The sequence below is a fragment of the Delphinus delphis genome, chromosome 4, assembly GCF_949987515.2.
Source record: "Delphinus delphis chromosome 4, mDelDel1.2, whole genome shotgun sequence".
NCBI lineage: Eukaryota > Metazoa > Chordata > Mammalia > Artiodactyla > Delphinidae > Delphinus > Delphinus delphis.
This window is the reverse complement of record NC_082686.1, coordinates 76703453-76727578: the sequence shown is the minus strand read 5'-3', so window position 1 is coordinate 76727578 and position 24126 is coordinate 76703453. Positions and strand designations below refer to the sequence as shown.

Genomic DNA, 24126 nt, shown 5'->3' with positions numbered 1-24126 from the left:
ATATAATATCTCTATCAGGTTTTGTATTCAGTGCTATGCTAGACACATAAAATAAATTGGGTCATGTTTTCTCCTCCTGGCTTATTCAAGTCTTTCCACACCTAAACCTCATAGCACTCTAATTTCATTTTTGCATCCATTACTTTGTGCTTCTGTTGTCATGAATCTTACTTTTACACACTTTATAAACACTACCTTATAATGATGTTTTTTTTTGCTTTAAACAATAAATTGTCTTTTAGAGAAACAAAGAAAAAAAGAAAAGAAGTTAGTCTTCTGAAAACCTATCCTCACATTTAGATCTTCTTTCTTTCCTTTAAATCTGAATTTCCATTTGTTATCCTTTCCTTCAGCCTCTTGAACTTCTTTTAGTATTTCTTGTAGTGTAGACATGGTGGTTACAAATTTTCTGAGCTTTCATTTTTCAGAAAATATCTTTATTTTATTTTTATTTTTGAAGGACAATTTTGTCAGGTATTGAATACTCATTTGACAGGTATTTGTTATCACTTTACAGTTGTAATTTTATGATTTTCTGGCCTGTATTGTTTCTGGTTAGAAGTCAGGCAACATTTATATAACTTTTCCCATGTATAAAATATGCTATGTTTTTTGGGGGGCTTCCCTGGTGGCGCAGTGGTTGAGAGTCCGCCTGCCGATGCAGGGGACATGGGTTTGTGCCCCAGTTGGGGAAGATCCCCCATGCCACGGAGCGGCTGGGCCCGTGAGCCACGGCCGCTGAGCCTGCGCATCCGGAGCCTATGCTCCGCAACGGGAGAGGCCACAGCAGTGAGAGACCCGCGTACCGCAAAAACAAAACAAACAACAAAAAAATGCCATGTTTCTTTAGATGCTTTGAAGATTTTCTGTTCCTCTGTGGTTGCTGTCCATTTTGACTAGAGTGGTCTAAGTGCTTTTTCTTTGTATTTCTCCTTCTTGTGGTTTCCTGAGCTTCTTGGACCTGTAGACTGAGGTTTTGAAATAAAATCTGGGAAACTTTCAACCATTATTTTCTCAAGGGTTGTTTTCTTTTCCTGCTTCATTATCTTTCTCTCCTCTCCTGGGTCCTTATGTACCTGTGTTATAAACAGTATGGTATTATTCCACTGGTACCTGAGGCTCTTTTTTTTAAAATCTGTTTTCTGTTTTTTCATATGAAATAATTTCTATTCATCTGCTCTCAAGTTCACTGAGTCTGTATGTACCATCTCCAAAATATTATTAAGTCCATCAGTGATTTTTTTTCACTTCAGATATTGTACTTTTTGTTTCAAGGATTTCCATTTATGTTTTTGGTTTTAATCTGCTAAAATTCTATATCTGTTCACTGTTTTTTGTGTAAGTTCTATTTCGCTGAGAATTTCTAGTCATTTATCCATTATGACCACATATCTTGCTTTAAGTCCCTAAAAATATTTCTAATAACAGCTAAAAATAGCCTCTTTACGTCCTTGCCTGCTAAATTTAACATCTGGGTCATCTTGGTGTTTGTCCCCTCTGATTGCTTTTTTCTTGATTATTCATCACATTTTCCTACTGCTTTACGTGTCTAGTAATTTTTGGTGGGAAAACTTTTTTCTTTTTCCTGAATATTTTGCATGATACTTTGTAAGGAGTCTGGATTAAATTGTCTTTTTTTTTTTTTTAATGATTGTTGAGTTTTGTCTCGGCAGGCGGTTATTTGCTAGAAGCTCTTCTTCTGTCAAAGCTTGGTTTTAGGCTGTGTTAGGTTAGCTACAGAATATCCTTTGCAGGTAGGCTATCCACAAAACTTATGGCCTCTTTGGTAGCTTACCTGAATACCAGACGTGTTAATGAGGTCTCTCCACTCTGAGTGGGTCTTTAACATTTCCCAGCATCTAGTGCCCTCTAGAGTGCCCATTCCATCCTCTATTCTGTGGAAACTGCTTTCCGTAAGGCCTCATAGGGTTTCATCTGGCAGATATGCAGTGCAGGCTTTGACCAAGGACTTGGGAACTCTTGTGTGCAGCTCCTGCTTCTTCAGTCCCCTACCCCACAAGTTCTAATTGTATCAGCAGCCCTGTACTCTATTTTATGCCTCCCCAGAGAGACTCTGCTTGGACTCCACTCCCTTTATAAAAGCTGGAAAATTGTACCAAGCTACAAAGTTAATAAGAGCATGGGAGCTCACTTCATGTATTTCTCTTCTCTCAGGCAACACACTCCCTAAAGCCCAGGACTTGTCAACATTGCCACATACATTTTTTCCAGCTTTATACTTGTTTATGGATGGAGGACATGTTTGGAACGATTTACTCTATCCTAGCAAGAAGTGGAAGTATAAATATGCTTTTAAATTTCAAATTATGAAATATGTAATATTTTGTATGTCAAGAAAAAAATGGAAAATATCACCGCACACAGACCAAGGTCAACATTTTCCATATTTGTCTCAAATATGTGGCTTTTCAAAGAACTGAAACTTTACAGATACAATTGAAACATTCTTTTTTGGTTATTTATTGCTATATAATATACCACTTTACAGCTTCTTAGCTTTAAATAGTAACATTCGTTTCTTTGTTCAATATTCAACAAATTGCCTCAGGTCAGTGAGGACAGCTTACCTCTGTCCCACCTGGCTTCATCTGGAATGTCTCAGCTGGGTTTTGAAGATCCACATCCAAAATGCTTGGCAATCCTCTTGGCGTTGGCTGTCATTTGGGAGCTCCACTAGGGGTTCAGGCTGGGGATCTTTCTTCCCTTACAGATAGCCTCTCCACATGGCTAGTTGAGCTCACAGCAAGGAGATACTAGGATAGTCAGATTTCTTACAAGGCACCTTACTTCTTTCAGAGCCTCAAAACAGAAATTGCCTAGTCTTCTTAATGCCAGAGCTTTCAAGTTTCAGAATATGACTTCTGCCACGTTTTACTGGTCAATGTAGTAACAGATCCAGCACAGATTCAATGCGAGGAGAATTAGACTCTACGTTTTGATGGAGCTCTACAACCTCATAGCGCAAGAGGGCATGTGATAGGAATCAATATTGTGGTCATTTTTGCAAATGTAATCTACTACTCACAGTTTCCTGCATCCATTATTCTTTCCCCTTCTCCCACCACTCAGAGGTAGCCACTGTAATCAATGTGTAAACTTCTCATGCATATTTTTATATCTTTAGTACAGCTCTCTCTAGCACTGAACGGCTTTCATACTTCAAGCATTCTCCACATAGAGCCAAGCAAAATAATGAAAAATCTCATAAATGTGTTATAGGACAGGAATTCCCTAGATGTGTTTACCCAAGAATCTACTAAGACCATTACACTGCTGACAGCTTGAGTTACACAGGTTCATCCTGTTTCCTTCTCTCAATTTGAATTTATAGTCCTGCCCTTTTAGTTATAGGTATCATGGGGAAAATAACATGTGGAAAGAAGATTCCTAAATTATGGGTCTCCTGGAGAAAAACTGACTATGTGGGTCATCTTTAAGAGTGGATTCCAATCTTTTCTAGGTTGAAGATCTCCTTTTAATTAAGACCTTCCTCCATACATAATATTTTTTAGTCACCTTTGGTTGAAAAAAGTACATAATCACAGAAAGCTGATCTTAGTAACATTTGTAAATAAATTTTTGTATATGAACCACAAATGCACTTGAGTTCATTTAAAAACTAGAAATATGCTTTATGAGAGATTTATAATTTATGCAATTTGCAGATAATTCCTTATATATACATATATATAAATTAGTGGAACTTATGAAAGTAACTCCAGCATACAGGTATTTGTCCCCCAGAGGTTAGAAACCTTTTAACATAGCTCACACTGTTGAATCTTGCTTTAGCTCTGTATTAGATCATGATCCTCCTTGCACAAGTCAGAACCTATGCCAGTGTGCTTAATATCCCTGGATATGAAGACTGTTGACATCCTACCTTAGTCCCTGCCAAGTCTCTTGGATGAGAATCCCTTGCTCTGGCTCCATATAGACTCACTTTCTTCATTACTGTCTCTTGCCTGCACTCTCGTGGTAGTCATGAAAAATCTCCCAAATGACAGTGGTATCCATACTTATTTTTTATTTTCCTTATTTTTTCATACTGGAAATGTATTTATATGTAACAAATAAATACCCTGTAAACAAAAGTTAGACTTCAGGACATGGTGGTATTTAAGCTAACGTTTCCTCTTGGCAAAACGAGATTTCTGTCTTTACGCACAGCCTCAGCGGCCATGGCTCACGGGCCCCACCGCTCCACGGCATGTGGGATCTTCCCCAACCGGGGCACGAATCCATGTCCCGTCCATCGGCAAGCAGACGCTCAACCACTGTGCCACCAGGGAAGCCCAAGATTTCTGTCTTTTTAACCCAGTTGTTTCTCTAACTTTTCTTTAATGATGCCTACTATCTAGTAAGGTCTAGATTTTTTTCTTAAAACTCAGTTTTTAAAAAAACATTAAAAAAATTTACTTTCTAAATTATTGTTTGATCAGCACGGTCATGATCTGCTTTAATACCTCTATACCAAATGCTTTATTCAACAATGTATTCAATACATATTTTGTGAACAGCTATTATGTGCCAACACTATTTTATGTACTTAGGACACAGTAAAAATTCACATAGGCAAAGTTTCAATCCTCTTACTAGACTGGACAGACATAATAAATAAACAAATAATATCTGCAGGAATAACTAGCTGACTTGGAGAGAAAAAAGAGACAAGATATGGAACGACAGGGATTGGATTACTATTTTAGATAAGGTCAGGAAATGTCTCTCTGAGAAGGTGGCATTTGAATAGATACTTGAATGAAATTGGGGAAGCACATCATGAGGTTGTTTGGCAAGGGGTGGGGTGGGGTGAAGGCTTTCCAGGAAGAGGGACCAGTTAAGTGAAAGGTCCTGTCGCAAGAATATGCACGGCCTAGGAGGAAAATCAAGGAGGAAGGGCAAGATGCCAGGGTGAGAGAAGGCCAGTGAGCTAGGGTACAAGAGGAAGGAAATGAAATCAGAGTGCTAGGGGTGATTCTAGCAGATTATGGTAAGCACTTTGGATTGTATTCTAAAGATGAGATGCCACTAGAGATTTAAGTACAAAGGAGTGACATTCTCTGACTTGTGTTATAAAATGTAGGTGATTCAGCAGATACAGAGAACAATCTAGTGGTTACCAGTGGAGGGGGGGAGGGGCAACATAGGGGTGGGGAATTAAGAGCTACAAACTATTAGGTATACAATAAGCTACAGGGATATATAGTACAACAGGGGGAATATAGCCAATATTTATAATAACTATAAATGGAGTGTAACCTTTAAAAATTGTGAATCACTACATTGTACACCTGTAATTTATATAATATTGTAGATAAACTATAACTCAATAAAAAATTTAAAAATTGATTGATATTTCAATGGGAGTGTGGCTTTAGTGGGTTTTCAGGAGAGAATGAATTAGATACATAGGTTCAATCCACCGTCTTTACTGAAACACCCTCATTCATTTTTTAAACTTTGTAATCTGGTTACCGGCTCTCAACTCTACAATTGCTCTTTCCTTGTGAATAACTTAGATGTCAAATCAAAAGTCCTCTTTTCCAGTCCTTGTTGTCCTTATTTTTTCAACAGTATTTGACACCACAGCCAATTAAACCTTTGAATGAATATGAAACATATCAGTAGGATACGTGAATATGGAACTCATGGGAGAGTTTGGGTTGAAAATATAAATTTTGGAGTTGTCAGAATATTAGGTTGAACCATATTAATTGTCAGTCAAAATGGTTCCATATTGGCAATTTCATTTACCCAAGAGTTAATAATTAAAGCAAAGAGAATGAATGAATTACCCAAAGTAGTAAGAATAGTTTGCAAACTGAAGTGCTGTCTGAAACACTCCAGCATTTAAAGGTCTAGGAAGGGACTTCCCTGACGGTCCAGTGGTTAGGACACTGTGCTTCCAACTGCAGGGAGCTCGGGTTCGATCCCTGGTCCAGGAACTAAGATCCTGCATGCCTTATGGTGTGGCCACCAAAAAAATAAATAAATAAAGGTCTAGGAAATTGGGAGGAACCCCCAAAGAATGTGATATAGGAGTGTGTGTGTGTGTGTGTGTGTGTGTGTGTGTGTGTTTAGTTTTGGTGTACATTCTAGGAGTGGTCAGTTGCCTAACTAGGAATACAAACTGCAGGTGTTGTAACCTAGGATTTTACCAGAAGGCTACACTCTAAAGAAAATTATGAGAACTTAAGCTATTTTTTAAAATCTTAGATTAATAACAGCACTTTTATAGCATAATTTAATGAATATTAGAAATGCATTTAAAATCGGGGGCACTTGAAATATGTAGATATGTGGACTGACTGAAATATTTTAAAGAAATTCCCCACTCTTGTTTGAAGCGTGTATAAGAACCAAGAGAGCCTTTCAGCCTTTAATCTGTGCAACGATACCCAACGCATGATTCCAAAATTATGGCTGTGTTTGCACAAATCTTTTATGGACTGTGTAGTTAGAGCCTATAAAAGGATAAAGAACTGGGACTGTATTAAGTTTGCAGAGCAGGTTTTATGACTTTGTACCTATGTGCTAATAAATGTGTATTATATGAATTTGGACATTTTTTGTAACCTAGTAGAAACAATTTGGGTGGAGCTGCTAGCCTATAACTATCTCCAATAACTGGCAGATACCACTATCCAGAAGAACCCTCAAAATGAGCTTTCATTGGTTTGGATAATTTTTGAACAAAGTGGCTAGTGGTGTAGAACTGTCTTGGGAGCTAAATGAGATAAGCAAAAATACAAAAACCAAAACAAAAAATGTTTCAAGAAGATGAATAGAATCATATCTATTACATGGTAATAGCCAATAGGAGGAGGGCTGAGAATTGACCACTGGATTTGGCAATATGGAGGTCATCGTTAATTCTAATAAAAACAGCTGTTTTTGGAGCGGTGAGGCTAAAAAGTATGATTGGAATAAGTTCAAGAAAGAATGAGAGAATAGGAAGTGGAGATCATATGAATAGATCAATACGGCTTATGATCTTATGAAGATCATAAGAAATGTAGATATTTTTAAGGAAAACAAAGCAATGACCCTTTGGCATATCTTAACCATATTAGTCAGAGCCTAGGCAAGAAACAGAAGCCACACTCAAAACGGTTTAACTGGAAAGAATAAAATGCAGGGACTACTTACCAAGGCGTGGGTATGGTTAAGGGAACAGCAGTGAGGCCATTACTATCCTAGGCCTGAAGGGGCACTGGAAAGAAATGGTATTATTAGAGACCCATGAGAGCTGGAACAATGGGAAGGAGGGCTCTAGACAGGTATTGTAGTCAGAGGGACACAGTATGACCAAAATTTTGGCCTAGCATAAAGGAAAGGAGTGTAATGCACACCTGATATTTCTCTCCTCCCTTTTTTGATCTTCTGCCAGTGCTGTGTGTTCGTCTAACTCAAAAGGAAGAAGCCACAGGGCAAGGAGGCCCTGGTGATATATTCATAAATGTCAGCCTCTGAGGGCAGAGCATGACAGAGCAGTGAAGACAATGGGTTTGGGGGAGGGAAACAGACAATACTGCTATTATAAATATTCTCTATGACCACAGGAAGTTTAAAAAAAAGTCACAGGAGGCAGGCAAGTTAAAAATTCTCACAAAACTACATTTCTAATGGTACTTCCTTTCTATTTACACATTTAATTTACTGGGTGTTCTTTCTGCCTAGTAATAGGGTTGTCTAACCTTTTCTGAAAATGGTCCAAGAGTAAATATTTTATAATTTGAGTCCTAAGAGGCAAAATTGAAAATATTATGTTATTTCTATAACCACTTAAATGTAATCATTTAAACACATAAAAAGCAGTCATTCAGATCCAGCGGGCTGGATTTGGCCTATGGGCCACGGTTTGCCACCCTCTGGCCTAGAAAATCTTTCTTAATTTTTCTCTGGCCTTAGTCAATGTCAAGTCCAAATAAAACCTCCTACATATGGCCTCTCATACTGTGACTCTGAGCTGTGAGTGACAGAAAATCAACTTTTACTAGTTTAAGGTAGTAAAATTACTAGCCTAAATTGAGAGGATGCTGGGGGTAAATCCCAGAATGCAGAGCAGCCGGAATCCCAGCTGCTCCAGGGACCAGCTGGTTTGCTATTGTGGTTTGTGTCTTCAGTTTGGCTTCATTGTCTACTAGGAAGAGAAACCCTCCCCACAAGAAATAGAATGCTTATCTGTCCTTCTTTATATAATAACCCCAGAGAAGTATTCTGCCTGACCTGTCTCGGTCACACACCCATCCTTAGATGAATGTATGTGGATGAGGGAGGAAGCTAGCTGATGGTGGAGAGGTTCTCCGGTTGTACCAGCTTGTCAGAGGAGGCCCTCCTGAGGAGGGCTTCCCATAGGGAGGGAGAATTCTGTTGCCAGGAGATGCAGACAGGAGATGCTGTCTATTTCGAGGAGATAAAAATGTCACAATTATAGACCAATGTGTGACACGCCAGAAGAGAGAGATGTCTGACACACGTTGTTATCACCCTCAGAACCTAAAAATCACACTTGGTAGACATTCATGCATTTCTGATGAATGAATGACTCAGTTCCCCCGGCTGACTGTGAACACTCTCTTCTCCTAACTGGTCCAGATTTTGATCAGCTGCTCTTTAGTTCTGTAAGTTGTAGCAGAGGTTTTTAACGCCCATGTATTACCTTTCCTCTAATCCCAGGAGGCAAAGAGTGCCCGAGAGCGCCAGTCTCACAGCAAAGCATCCTGTGGAAACAGCTCACAGAATGGGGACTACACCGGAGACAGTAACGACTGTGTTGTGGGGGGCCCGTGCGGCCTTTTTGAGGAAGCCTTCAGGACACAAAGCCCCACACCGACAGACGCGACCCTTCGTCGGGAGGGAGGCAGGGCGCGGGGGCGGGGGCACCGCCGGGCCCCAGCCTCGGGCGCGCGTCACTCGGCACAAAGGAGACAGCAGGGAGGCGGCCGCGGGAGCCGATCTGCACTCGCCAGCCACTCGCGATTGCGGTTACAGACCTGCAGTTCCCCTCCCCCTCCCCACCCAGGCCCGCCTGCCCGCCCGCCGGCCTTTCTGTCTCCTCTCTCCCTCCGTACTGGCCGGCCCGGGTCCATTTCCGGGCTCGGGGTATTTGGTATCGATCTGGGCCGGGGGCGCGGGAGCAGGTGGCTGCGGCGGGGCAGCTGGGCCGCCAGCCTGCTGCGCCGGGGCCCGTCTCCCGCCGCCTTTGTCGCCAGTCCTTGCCCGGCGGCCCGCTCTGTCCTCCGGGCCCGCGCGCGCTGCCGGCCTGACTTTGCGCCGGGTCGGGCGCTGCTGCTGCTCCTGCTGCGCTCCGGGCCGCGCTCGGTGCCGACGGCCGCCGGGAAGCGGGAGGCGAAGGGCAGCCCGGAGCCCGGGCCAACATGGCTGAAGTCACCATCGACCAATCCAAGCTGCCGGGAGTCAAGGAAGGTAGGGGCCGGGCCGTGGAGCGCGCGCCGGGGCCCCTCCGGCTCCCAGCCCGGCGTCCCTCCCGGCGGGGGCGTCGTCTCGGCGTCCCCAGCGGCGCTCGCTCGGCGCCCACCTGGTGCCGGCCCGCCCTGGCCGGGAGGGAATTGAATTCAGGCTCTGCTGTGGGACCTTGAGCAAGTCACTTTCGTTCTGAGCCTCAGTTTTCTCCTACATAAGGAGATTGTGGGAGAGAGGTCAGCACCACCCTCATCAAGTGGTTATGCAAAGGTTCTCGGGAAGAGAAAAGCCGTTAGTCAATGCTCCAGAGCAGGGAGATGTGTCCTAAAAATTCAGGCCCAGTCTAGCTAACTTGAAGGCTAGGAAGTGGGGAAGGGTTGACGTTCAGTTCCTTGTGGAGCCTTTGTTTTGAAACTTGACTCTTTCCCTCCTTCTGTCTACTTTTCCTAGCCCTGCGTCTGGCTGGCTGACTTTCCCACCTTCCTCCAGGTTTAAAAGTTTAGTCTGGGCACTGCCCAGCGCAAGCAGCGGATGGGAAGCTGCTATAAATGAGCATTTTCTCACAAAAAGCACTAAGCAGGGGGGAGCAGGGGACTCACTGTGACCTTGATTTTTACTGGCTCCGTATACTGAGGTCCAGAAAAATCAAGATTGATTAGTATTGGTCTGGCTTGGCTTCTAGCAAGTAGCCCACTGACTTCTTGTTCCTCGTCTTCAGCCAGACCTAGTATTTTTTTTTTTTTTTTTTTCAACTGAGATCTTGGGTGCTGGATCGCCTTAATCTTTAGTGATCTTTGGCTGTTATTTTGACCTTGGGAAGCATGGAAGTCCCGGAGTGCTATCCGGGCTTGCAGAGGTTGTCTTTGTAGTGGATGTTATTTGTTTCAGCTGACTCTTGTGGTCTTCGTTGTCTTGGGAATATGGAATTGAAAATAAGAATCTTTGCTTTCTTGGAACTGCGTGTTTCATTGCCAACCTGATTTGATTCAGAGGGGCTTGTGGGTGCTCAGGCTGACCCCAGAATCTGAAGAAAGCTTGCCTGCTTGATGTCCCAGAGTTCCAAACACTAGGCGATTTTATGTAGAATTTTTAATTGGGCTGGGCCTGTCCTGTTGTTCCTGAAGGATGTTAAGAGTTTAGGCCTGAGATTTTTATCAAATAGTGTTTTTCAACCTTTCAGTTCCTAACCTGGCTTTGGTGAAGATTCTGGCATTCATATGTAAATGAACTTTTCTTAACACTGTCAAGTCTGGAGCCTGAGAGATAGGAAAGGCAAATTTACACTTTGGAAGTCCAGGTCTTTGAGATTGTCATTAACCTTTCTGGTATGAGAGAGAGAGAGAGAGAGAGAGAGAGAAAACAACCTTAATATGTAAAGTATTAGTCAGGTAGTGCTAAGATTTTACCCAGCTCCCTGTATGTCAGTGACGTGAAACAAACTTGAAACTCACTTTCTGTGTATGCATTTATATTACTCTTAGGTCTTCTGGTTTCTAACCGAGACATGAATGGTTTATTCTAGTATATTCTTTCTTAAGGGTTTCAACAAACACTTTCCATCTGTAAATGCAAAATTTTTCCATTGCTAAACTCCGGAGTTTAACACATTTGGATTGCTTTTATTTTGCACAACATGCTGTTTGGCAGTCGCGTTTACATGATATGGTAAAGTGGTAAGGACATTTCTGTGGCTGTTTCATTAAGTTAGAATTAAGTATCGATTTACTTTGAAGGTGGTCCGAAATTGTTGAGAAGATTATTGTCTATGTAAGCATCTGATTTTTCTAGTTCAAAGATCATCAAAGGAAGTGATACACTATACTAGGAATGTGCTAATGGTGGTGTGGTTTTTGATCTGGGAAGTATTCACATCGAATAAAGTGTATCTGTCCCTAATATAACTCTTAATTATGGCCAGTTGCTCCCTAACGATGTTTCTGGACCCTAATTAAAGAAAATAAAGTTGGTGTCCATGATTGGATAAAACAAACACAAACATTGAGACTTCTTAATACTGAAACTCCAACTCAGTTTGAAAAGGAAGTTTAGTAATAATTTGCTTAATATTCTGGCACAGATTTTTAAACTCCAGTTTTAAAAATCTGTCTCCTCTACTTCTCCTATCAATCTAAACCTTTATATACAATTACAATTTGGGATCATGGGGTAGATTCCAATAGAGATTGAGAAGAATAATGCAGTGGATGCCTGTCCCTTCCCACTGCCCTTTTCTTTAGGAGAGGATGGGGAGCCCTGGGACTTTTGTTGTGAACTTCTCAACAGAGGTCATGGTAGCAGCTGACATCAGGGAAAGAGACTATTTGAAAACTTTTTTTTTCTAGGTTAAAGTCGAATGCTTGCTTATTTAGTTTTAAGATGGCCAAAGATATTCAACATTTGGACAGGCCTTTGAAAAAAATAACTACAGCAGTATTTTTACTTTGGGAAATCTCTTAAAATAGGAGACAAAGGGACATGTGCGAGTTCTTATGCAGTGAAAAGAATTAAGTCTAACTAAATGTCAACACACATCATTATTTCTGGTTTAAAACCATATTTGGAACATCTAAATACTTTTTGTAATGGAAATACTGTTGCCATTGTTTGGTAGTAGTGCTTTATTTCTTCTGAAACGTTTGAGGTTCTTTGCCACAAGATTGAAAATAATTCTCAGCCACTTTTTATCAGTAGATGTGTAACTCAAATGCACCATGCAGTTTGTGAGTGCTAGACAAAGGTATTCTCAAATAGACAAAGGTTCCAACAATATTCCGAAAGTCTTTTAGTTTAGATCAGAGCTCCGCCCCCCCCCCCCCCCCCCACAAAAAAAAGAGCACTTTTCATTAGTTAACAAGCTTAGAGTTTTGGTAAATTTTAGCTTCTTCGCTGAATCTTCTTTCTGAAACCGCAATCCACACTCCCCACTTTTTTTTCCTCTCTCCAGTCTGATTCCCATCTCTCTACTTAGTTTTAATTGCTCACCAATCACTAATCTTGCCCTTTCCACCATCTAACAGAGGTTTCACATTATCTTCAAGTTTTGGTCTGAGTGCTGTAGCCTGTCCATCAAAGCCATTTCTAGACCCTTTAAAGTTTATTAACTCCTTTGCAGTTTTTTAGTCATTAGCGTTTTCCCACTTTTAGCCATTGAGCACTTATGTATCAACCCTCCCATCTTCTACCAGGGCTAACCTTCTTTTTTCTTTCCTTTCAGCAGTAAGAAATTTTATTATGTGTTATATATCCTTACTGTCCTTCAACTGGAAGTTTCCACCGTCTCCAAAGTTAGTTAACTCTGTGTGTGTGTGCAGGCACGTGTGCACCTGAGTGCAGTCACGATTAGCATCTGAAATTGGTGCACTTGGTAGAGACATTTCTTGAAATAAAGGTAGCTAGCTATTCTGAGAGCAAATCCTTTTTCTTTCGTGAAAGACAAAAGTTAATACATTTTCTGAAGTATGCCTAGAAAGCACTGATTCATTTTAGGTCCAGGACACCCCAGTGGCATAATGGGGTAAATTAAGTTAATGGCATAAATCCAGAACTTTAAGGGGAAGAATACAAAATTATGTCTGGTGCAGTGAATAAACCAAGTAGTCCCAGAGATCTAAAGCATATCACACGCACACTAGGTACCTAATGCGATGGTGGTCTCTGAGAGGTGCATTATCTGGCTCCAGGGCAAACTCACTTTCTGTTTTCTGCAAAATTCCACAGCAGTTTTTTTTGTTGTTGTTGTTATTGTCTTTTAATGAGACCACGGCTAGATCTTCAGTTAGGAGGTTTGTGTCTTGCTTTTCCTTACCCTCATCTGGCTTCAGGTCTTTCACATAGCCAGCAAAGATTCAGCAAATATTTGAATGTGTGAATGAATGAATGAGTAAATCATGAATACTAGATGCTCCCTTTTAGTTTAGGAATCCTGTCTCTGGCATAATTTCATATTCCTTCTCAGAGCATAAGCTCTTTTTTTGTGTGTGTGTTTTTTTAATTTATTTATTTTATAAATTTATTTTTATTTATTTTTGGCTGTGTTGGGTCTTTGTTGCTGCGTGCAGGCTCTCTGTGGTTGCAGCGAGCGGGGGCTACTCTTTGTTGCTGTGCACGGGCTTCTTATTGCAGCGGCTTCTCTTGTTGCGGAGCACGGGCTCTAGGCGCACGGGCTTCAGTAGTTGTGGCAGGCGGGCTCAGTAGTTGTGGCAGGCGGGCTTAGTTGCTCTGCGGCATGTGGGATCTTCCCAGACCAGGATTCGAACCTTTGTCCCCTGCATTAGCAGGCGGATTCTTAACCACTCTGCCACCAGGAAAGTCCTCAGAGCATAAACTCTTAAAGGGCAGAGATAATGCCTTTTAGCTATGGGCATCATGTATCTTAGTGCCGCTATTAACTTTATAAAAACTTTTAATCTATTTTTCTAATGTTTTTTCTTCTCTGATCTTCGCTGTAGTGGAGAGGCAGTCCTGTAGAATTCAAAGAGTTGTTGTAAAGAACCCTTGAAATTCCGTACGTGCATCCAGAATGCCTCTCACATAAGGGGAAAAAACATCTTTCAGTTTATTGCTATATGCAGGTATGCAGTACCTTCTTAAATGAATCAGTGATTTTTAAAAAATGAAATAGCTGTTAATTGTAAAATAAAGATTATCTTAATGATTTGAGAAATGCTTTTTTTTTTTTTTTAAACTAACAAGTACATAAAGGACAACTTCTCCCTTGTGGGAAACTGTAAAGTTAATTGCTATTTTAAAAAAAGGATCTCAGAGTAGAAAGCATTAAAAACCACTGATCTAGGCCAGCCAGATTTTCCAGGTGAAAATCTGAGAGCCAGGATGGGAAAGTGAGTTGTATCAAACCGCTGAGGCTAAGTATCTAAAAATTGTCACATGGGGCCTAGCCTTAGAAAAGTTCAAAACTGAGTATTCACACAGCTCAGTCTTCCCTGCTCTCTCCTTTCCCACCTTCCCCTTCCTTTCCTGTCTCCTCCCTTCCTCTCTCTTCCTTTGTTCCCTCTCACTCTTCTTCTCTTTCTTTTAAATTATTCTGTAGATGCATAAGAATCATTCCTCATGTATTCCGTTAATACTGTCATTTAAAACAGTGGAATAAAAATAATGAATGACAAAACAATTCCAGAGATTTTTCTCAACTTATTTTAGGGATACTGTTTGATATGAATGTTAATGAGTTAACATAGGTTTCATTTTATTTTTTAATTAAAAGCTTTTTTTTTTAGGTTTTTATTTCGATTCAGCAAATGAATTACTGGGTGAACTACAGGAGGTCATACTCCTGCCTCAGTGTTTTTTTCTACCTAGAAAATGCATTTCTTCTCTCGTACACTCAGCTGAAGGGGCTAATGTTTAGAGGCTTGGACATTTTAAGAAGTTTAAACATATTAGGGAAATAAAGAAAGCCATAGGCTATGTTTTTTTCTCTAGTTCTTTTCAAGAACATAGTTGTTTTGATTGAGATAAATGAATTTTTGCCTCAGTAACAAAAAGCAGTGTGATACCACAAAACTTAAGTAAACTCTGCTTGAAATCCCAGTTCTCTAAGTACAGGAGTGTATTTTAAAATTAACTACCCTGACCTATAAGGGGAAAAAAATAAACCTTATCACAGCTACATTTGCAGTTTCAGATGTAGCCACTGGAAGGGCTGTTGGATTAATGTTTTTAACTGATGACCTATTTAAAAGTGTCCTGTGCTTCAAACCTGTAAAATTAGGATACCCTAGATCCTAAATAAGACCTACAAAGGATCATTGGTCTTATATACCTTGGGGATTATTTAGACTATTTATTCCCAGATGTTTGAATTTAGAAACCAGTACAAAAGAGTTCCTAGATACTACTTTTAAAAGGACATGACAAACATGCATACTCAGAACAACTGTTTTTTTTGGTCATTATTATCATTAAAACACATAAACACACACACGTTAAGATACGTAGGTCTGGGCTTCCTAGGTGGCGCCGTGGTTGCGAGTCCGCCTGCCGATGCAGGGGACACGGGTTCGTGCCCCGGTCCGGGAAGATCCCACATGCCGCAGAGCGGCTGGGCCCGTGAGCCATGGCCGCTGAGCCTGCGTGTCCGGAGCCTGTGCTCCACAACGGGAGAGGCCACAACAGTGAGAGGCCCGCGTACCGCAAAAAAAAAAAAAAAAAAGATACGTAGGTCTTCATATAATAGTTGGTAACCATACACTGACATAAAAACATTGAAAGCTTTCTGATAAACCAGAACCAATGTAAAACCAGTCTTGCTTGTTGTATATCAGTGTTTTTTTTTTTAGTCAAATTCATTGATGTATAATTCACGTACAGTAAAAACGCATCCTTCTTAGTATGCAGTTCTGAGTTTTGACAAATGTATAGTCTCGTACCCACCACAGCAATCAAGATACAGAACAGTTACATAACCCCCAGACTGCTCCACCCTTTTCCCCACCTCCACCAACCGCTGATGTGTTTGCTGTCCCTATAGTTTTGCCTTTACAAAAATGTCATATACATGGGATCATCCAATAAGTTGCTTTTTGAGTTTGGCTTCTTTCGCTTACCATAGTACATCTGATATCATGTGTGCATCAGTAATTTTGTTCTTTTTTATTGCTGAGTTCCAGTGTATGGCTGTACCACCATTTGCTTATCCATTCACTGGTTGACGAACATTGGGGTGTTTTCACTTTTGGTGGTTATAAATAGTCTCTGTAAACATTTGTATACAGGGTTTTTTTGGGGGGTGAACATGTTTTCATTTCTCTTGGGTAAGCACCTAGGGTAGGATTACTGGGTCATATGGTGAATGTATGTTTAGCTTTATAAGAAACTGCCAAACTTTTTCAAAGTGGCCTGTACCGTTTTGCATTCCCACAAGCAAAGTATGTGAGCTCCAATTGCTCTGCATCCTTGTCTGCACTTTACATTGTCAAGATATATTTTTTAAAATTTTTAACTAGTTTTTTAAGGGTTTAAATTCTGGTTTTGTTGTTTCGTAGCTGTGTGATCTAAATTTTAACAGTGTAATATTATCTTATGTGGCTTTAATTTGCATTTCTCTAATGACTAATGATTGGAGCCTCTTTTCTTGTGCTTATTTCCCATTCTCATATCGTTTGTCGAAGGAGTGTGTGTTCTAAGCTTTGCCTTTAAAAGAAAAATCAGACTGTTTTCTTTTTATTGAGTTTTGAGGGTTCTTTACATATTCTGAATTCAAGTCTTCTATCAGATAAATATTTTGAAAATGTCGGTGGTCTTTAAACCTTGGTGTAACATTAGGATGATGTGGGGAGCTTTGCTATAAACATATTCCTGCCCTACTTGATATCAGCTGAATCTCTTGGAGATGGTCCCGGGAATCTATAGATTTTTATATCTAGATTATACTCTTGGACTTACAATAGACATTTGGAACATATGACTAAGAATACTGTGGCCACCCTAATGCAGGGATTGATCCTACCCTACTCTGATTTTTTTAAGCTTTTGCATTGGCAACTCATTTCTTTATCAGGGTTAAAGAATGGGCAGCATTTTTTTTTTTTTCCTTTTAGTAATTGAAATTAGTTCCTCTAAGATAGGGGTTTGCAAACTATGGCCTATGGGCCACCGCTTGTTTTTATACAAGTGAGCTGAAGATAGTCTTTACATTTTTTAATGATTAAAAAAAAGAGGAAGAAGAATGTTTTGTGACAGGTAAAAATTATATGGAATTCAAATTTCAATGCCTAAAGTTTTATTGGAACGTAACTTTGCTCATTTGTTTACATATTGTCTGTGGCTGCCTTCATGCTGCGAATGCTGAGATGAGTGTCATTATAACAGAGACTATGATCAGCAAAGCTTAAATTCTTTACTATCTGGTACTTTGTAGAAAAACAATAATTTCTTTGGGACCATTTCAGTGAAACCATTTAAAAAACTTCCCTATTTAATCTTTTTTGATATTTCAGTTATCACTATGAACATTTATCAAAACTTTTCTTAATTATAGTGGTGCCCTGTTGGGGACTATTATTGGCTGAACTCGTGTAGCATGTTTTATTTTTGTAGTGACTTTTAAAAATACAGGCTTACATCCTGATTTTTATTTTACTTTTTTTTAAGAAGAAAATGTGCTCTCCATATAAATTTCTAGGGACTTCACAATTGATTATCAAGGTAGAAATCTTACGGAAAGTGAGAATAATCCATATGCCAACTCTGAGTAAGGATCTGTGGGGCTTTCATGAGTGAAGTGCATGAGTAAACAAGTTCAACTTCTAAAAAGTTTGCTTATGATTCTTAGCTTGTTACTTGTTACTGGCTCTCCTCAAAACATGTTACGAACATTTGCATGAATGAAATGCCACTTTGTCTCCTTGGAAACTTGTATCAGAAGTACCTCGGTTGATTTACCACTAAACTTTGAAGGCCTAGTGTGTGATGGGCATTTCTAGTCCTGATACAGCTTCTCAATGACCAAACACCAGGGGAGTCCCCACTGGACTTTTTGGCTTTTATTTTTCTAATGAGTCATAAAGACTGAGTCACTTTCCATTAGCATTACTCCAGGACTTTTAACTGCGTATAATAAAAGCACAAATGACTTACAAGGATATCTTTCCCTCTTCATTGCCTCCCCATCAACCAATTTTTTTGCCTGTTGACTATATAGAGGAGTCCATGATTCACTTTAGGTATTAAATTCACTAATTTTTGAGTAGCACTTCCCACCAAATACTTTAAAATATTAGCTTTGTCTTTCATATTATGAAATTCAGCAAAATACAGAATGTTAGGGTTGGCAAATACTTTCGAAACGTTTTTATTGTCTAGATGGGAAACCAGAAGTAGAGGAAGAGAAACAAGGGACTTGATTAGGATTCATATCCTCTCATCTGCACGTTGAGATTGGCCTGACATCTGCCAGCAGCTATTTTGGAAAGGACTATGCACTCTCAGTGTCTGCATTTACAGATCACTTTCTGGCTTTGCTTACAAATGGTTCCTTATCCTGTCAGTGATTGCTGGACTCTAACTTGCCATGTCTGCTTCTGTTGTTTTCCCAGTTTTCCATGGTCAGACCTCATTATTTTAAATTGGGCTTTAGTGTACCCATGAAGCATTTCTTCTTTTCTTTTCCCCTTGTAAGTTACCCCATTAAAACTCCACAGAGCTAATGTTTGAAAGATCATTTTGGCTATGTGTGTATATTGGAAGGGACAAGCTGAAGGTTTAGAAAATGGCTGGGGAGCTATTATTGATAGACTCCAGTTTACTGTGCTTTTAACATCCCTGAATTCCAGGAACTTGGTTGCAGTGGCACTCAGGCTCCCCCAAAATAGGATAATTACTGAGGCTTAAAGGCAGCGCTGCCAAATAATTTATAGGCCAAACCCAGACACTTTGTGAGTAAAAAGGGTTATTCTAATAATTTTACCAGAATAGGTGTATGCTGGTGACCACACAACTGCAAGACACATTGCTGAAATACCACAGGCAGCTGGATGTGGTGAGTAAGCAAGGTCCTTGTTAAAAAACCCTTTCTAGATATGAAATGTAAAGTTTTTGTTGACACTTAAAACCTGAAGGGTACCTGTTTCCCATATACTGTCTTGAGGTTCTTAATGTGTTTTCTATTTCATAATTGATTACTAAGTGAAATCTGCTCAATTGGAGATAGTAGGAATAATTAAGTTTTCATTTAGCTCTTCATATGTGGGTTTCCGAAAATTCTACCTTTTTTTTAACGCGGGCCTCTCACTGTTGTGGCCTCTCCTGTTGTGGAGCACAGGCTCCGGACGCGCAGGCTCAGCGACCATGGCTCACGGGCCCAGCCGCTCCGCGGCATGTGGGATCTTTCCGGACCAGGGCACGAACCTGCGTCCCCTGCATCGGCAGGCAGACTCTGAACCACTGCGCCACCAGGGAAGCCCCTAAAATTCTACTGTTAATTAGTTAGTTTTCTTTTTGTTTCCTGTTTATTGGTTCTCCCCATTTATTCCCCCTGAATGTGGAGAATGGGTGTTGAAATTTGTGTAATTGAAGGGAGGTAAGAAATGCACACATTTCTGATTCCTACTTACTTGGCAGTATGTAATATAAGTATCATTTTCTTCATCTTAAATAGAGTAGGAGGCTACCATTTTACTCTGTGCATTTCTGCTGTGTATCTTTTAAGTAATTGAGCTCCTCCTAGAATTATTTTGCAGTATTTGCTCTTGTTTACTGATACATTAAATAATTTGTCCAGATTGAAAGGAAGCTTGTATAAAATTTAACTTAAGCAGACTGACTTCTTTGGAAAGGGGAAGTACTTTGAACCTAGACTTGTTAAGCCTTGGTTTCACATCTCATCTTTCCTACTCATTTGATGTAAGGTCTCAGAGAAAACACTCAGTATCTCTAAGCTTCACTTTCCTTATCTGTTTATTGGAGATAATATTTACTGTGTCTAATATATGGACTTTCCATGAGAGTTAATTGAAGAAATGGATATGAAAGTATTTTGCAAAATGCGGTGTTATACATTCAGTCTCAGTGATATTACTGTTCAAGTTACCCTAAAATACTCCAACTTTTCCTTTTTCCAGACCATTGTTATTTGAGCCCTAATCCTCTGCATGGTATTTCCTTCTATACTATCTAAATATAGCATATTTCTATCCTCTCATCCTCTCACTACCTCCCCAGGCCCAGCTCAAATGCTGATTCTCAGTTAAGTCTACCCTGTTTCTTTCCTGTGTATCTTTTTAACTTACTTCCTTAAGCAACATGTCTCATCCTCTGTATTGGTCTGAAAGCTCTCCATCAAGACAAGACTGGTAGCTGACTGATCTCAGTACTACTTGGGGATCCTTACCCATAGGAGATACTCCAGAAAACTTGTCAGAGTATCTGACATCTTATGTTCAGTGGGCAGACTGACCTGAGCTAACTGAACTAATGACACTAGAATAAGGGCTATGATCATTTGCATGAATTCACTGGGATAGGAATAGAGGATTAGAAGCAATCACTTTTACTTTTTGTTGCATGAAATTTCCCCATCTCTCACATGTCTGTAGGGGACTGATTGGTGTTAAGGTTAACTCAAGGCCAAAACACATAGTAGGCTCCTTTGGAAGCAATGATCTTACCTGTTTACGGATTGATTTTAGTTAAGTAAGACCCTGTTCAAGTGTGTACATTTTCCAGGATTGTGATCTGGTATCGTTTTGTTGCTGTTACTAAAGGATCCAATTAGTTTCTTAGATGGTATTGGATTCTATTCAGACTTTTTATGTTTACTGTTTTCTCCTTTAAATTTATTTTTAGGTAAAGGGGTCAAAGTTCTTATAAAGTTTTAACTAAACAGGTCACATGTAACATGTATTTTTTAAGTTCTTGGTTATAGAGTTCCTGACTGTGAAGAATCTGAATATTTTGAGTTGGAAACTAAAAAGATGAATGTACAGATTATAAACCTGGTATGGTCTATGATCAAGAGAGGGTGGGAAAGCGTGAGCAAAAGAGCTCAAGCATCTTTGCTTTGGGGGTGGATACGTTTAATTCATACTTATTTTAGGATGGTTTTCTAAATTAGGGCATACTGCGTAGTCTCTTTCAGCTTCATGTGGTGTATTAGAAGTTAACACTGTTTTAAAAACATGCAGTGCTACAAAAACCAATTTATGCTTCTAAGTAGATATTATAGCAGTTTTTAAAAATCATCAAAATGACTTTGAATTCTTAAAAAACAAGTGAGAAAGTGAATCAATCCTTTAGAGCAGAAAGGTGTTTGGACAGCTTGTCTTCCTGTTCACAGATGCAGGCTGCCCCTGATTTTCTTTCACTTCCTCTTCAGGGGAATTACATGACAGCCAAATATACTATAGGATAACCAAATATACCATACTGAAACCAGTTTCAGTAGCAGTACATAGAGAAATCCAAGGCATTTAGAACACATTCTAGTTGAACTTAAATTTGGTGATCTTCAAGAAGACTTCTGAATATTGAGGGTGTTCGCTTTCCCAGGCTGTACTCTGTTCATTGGGCCCCAGGTTAACCGTTTAGTAAATAGTACTGTCCATAATTGCGTTCATTGGACAGTGAATGAATGATAACATGGTCTCATTTTACCATGATACTGAAGGCTCTGTGAGAACTGCTAGTTGAGACAGGATAAGTCTACCTTTTTATAAGTCACTAGATTGAACAAAAGGTTATTTTAAGATTTATTGGTGGTTAAGGCTACTATACATAAAATAAGGTGGATAAAAGCGGATGTTTGCCATTTTGTATGGTAGAAATGGTAAAACCAACAACAGCAATGAAGAAAGCAATATTTGGTACAGGAGAAAGTTAGCATAACAGTCATCCTGTATGGGTAGTCTTTTATATAGGCTGTGGTTATGACATTTTAGATGATGTGCTTGTATCCAAGAGACAAATATATATTACTTATACTGAATCAACTAAATTTCCTACTACCCTATATCTAAGTGGGAGGAATTCTTAAAAATAATTTGGACTGTTTCCTTATAGGTCAGGACACTGAAGTTCTGATTTGGAAAGTGACTTGTCAAAGGTCACTTGGTGAGCTGCTGACAGAGGCAGAACTACAATTCTGACCGGTATCTGGAATGAGGAACTGGGCTGTTTTTACTCAACCTGTTTGTTCCTTATATGCTACAATAAGACCATTATATTTCTATAAATTGGGAAAGAGATATCTATATTTCTTATAGTAAGATACCAAAATGCCATGTGGATTTGGCAGAAAGCTTTTACTAGCGTATTCAAGGAACAGAAATTAGGAAAATTCATCTGGTTTTAGGCATGCTGTATTTTAAATTTACATGTTAATATTTTGCTTAGATTTTGATGGCTGCACTTCTTCTCAACAGTCTACTCTCCGACCATTCTTAATGGTGATACTTTGATGATTCTTCTATTTTAGTAAACTATAATTACGTGACTTTCACATAGAATTCTACTTTGCTTTCTAATCCGGGACATTCAACTGAAAAAAGTTTGGAGTGGTGGAGCTTATTAAACATTCTAGACACATTGATTTCCTTTTAACTCAGGCCCACAATGCATACATATAGGAAACATGTTCTCCCTCATGGGAAAACATATGAAGTTAGAAAGAGCTATTGAAATGTAGTCAACTGTTGATTATATTGTAATTCCTTGCCAGGAAACATTTCCATACATTCATAAGAGGAAGTAGTGATTGCTTATTCCATTATAGATTCTATACTACAGAAGTGATCTATCTGTGTTAATCAGGGACTTAGTGGGACCTGACTAAAAGAAGTACTTAATAGAAAATAACTAATTATAAGAATTCATTAACTCTGATGATGCTAGTAATAATTGGAAGTTCCGTTTATTGAACTTCCTTTTACTGAGTGACAGATGTTTTCTTTGGCCCTTCACTTACCTAATTTAGTCCTCACAACATTTATCCTCATTTTGCAGATGAGGAACCTGAAGCTCAAAGAGATCAAATAACTTGCCTAAGATCTTTTAGCCAATAAGAAAGCAATATTTGAATCCTGATCTGTATAGCTCCAAAGTTGTTTTTTCTTCTCTGAAATACTCTTTAAACATTAGGCAAAATCCAAATCAGAACCATCATGCCATTTTATGTCCTCTGTTCCCTTTTGTATTGTTGAAGAAATCTCAGCTTCTTTCTTATTGGAGTTTATTACTAAACTTCAGTTTTTGCTTCTCTCTTCCCATAGCACTGAGTGTCCAACCTTCTTTGGTAATAGAGAACCATCAAAAGTTCACATCTAACTTAAATACCACTAAGGTGAATACAGGTTTCCTTCTCAAAAAGAAAAGAAATAAAGTAAAATATCCCCTCTGATGAACTACATGGAGAACCAAAGTGGTTGACAGAATCCCTTCTTAAAATCTATGCACAACTCCCTGTTACCTGCTTAGGACGTTTCTGGGTGTACTTTGGAACACAGGCTTGTTTTTTCCAGTTTGCTGTTGGGTCATTACCTTCTTCTGTATAGAGTATTTCTAGGAGACAAAATCTGCTTTTAATATAAGCCGCTTGTAAGAGAAATCTCCTGGTCTTCTGGGGAGGCATTCCCCTAGTAAGTGTAAAAACTGAGCTGATCTTAGGAATGTACCCATGATCTCAAGATACCTTTTAGAAAAACACAATCTAGTCAGTAAACATGACCAATTATTGAGCATACGGCAGCATATCAGAGTAGAATTCCAGAAGTCTCAAGACTTGCCCATTTATTTTATGTGCCTACTTTCAGATTTACATTATCCAAGATTACTGGAAATGAGTGTAGAGTTCTGACAGATGGTTACCACAGTGGAACTGCGAGTGTTGCCATTTGCTTTATGGGAACAAGATTGTAAGAGAATATTTTTCCCATACCTGCTTATCCCATGAGCAATTTTTTAAGTTTGTTTTTTTTTAAATTTTGAGTATTACTGTACTCTCAATCTTTTGAAATTGAAATGTTTACTAATCCCAATAAGAAAGAAAGTGCTAGCTAAAGTATCTACTTGCAGAAGAGAAGTTGAAAGTTCAAAGATAAATAGAACTTGCAGTAGCTAGTACTTAAGGAAACTTGTCATATGAAGCCAATAAACCAAAATGGTTTTTCTTCCCTTGGTGTAAACTTGTACTTAAGTTGGCTTGATGTGATCTTTTGGGTTTTAATG

General features: G+C 39.4%; 1 protein-coding gene across 3 annotated transcripts in view; it reads left to right on the top strand.

The window, feature by feature from the left end:
* Nucleotides 1–9267: 9267 nt before the first annotated feature.
* CCDC50 (coiled-coil domain containing 50) overlaps nucleotides 9268–24126 on the top strand; it is a 66078-nt gene continuing 51219 nt past the window's right edge. For all 3 annotated transcript variants that reach the window (XM_060010938.1, XM_060010937.1, XM_060010939.1), the window contains exon 1: nucleotides 9268–9453. In XM_060010938.1, coding sequence (XP_059866921.1) covers nucleotides 9405–9453 — 49 coding nt within the window. In that variant the 5' untranslated portion in view covers nucleotides 9268–9404. The remainder of the gene's footprint in view (nucleotides 9454–24126) is intronic.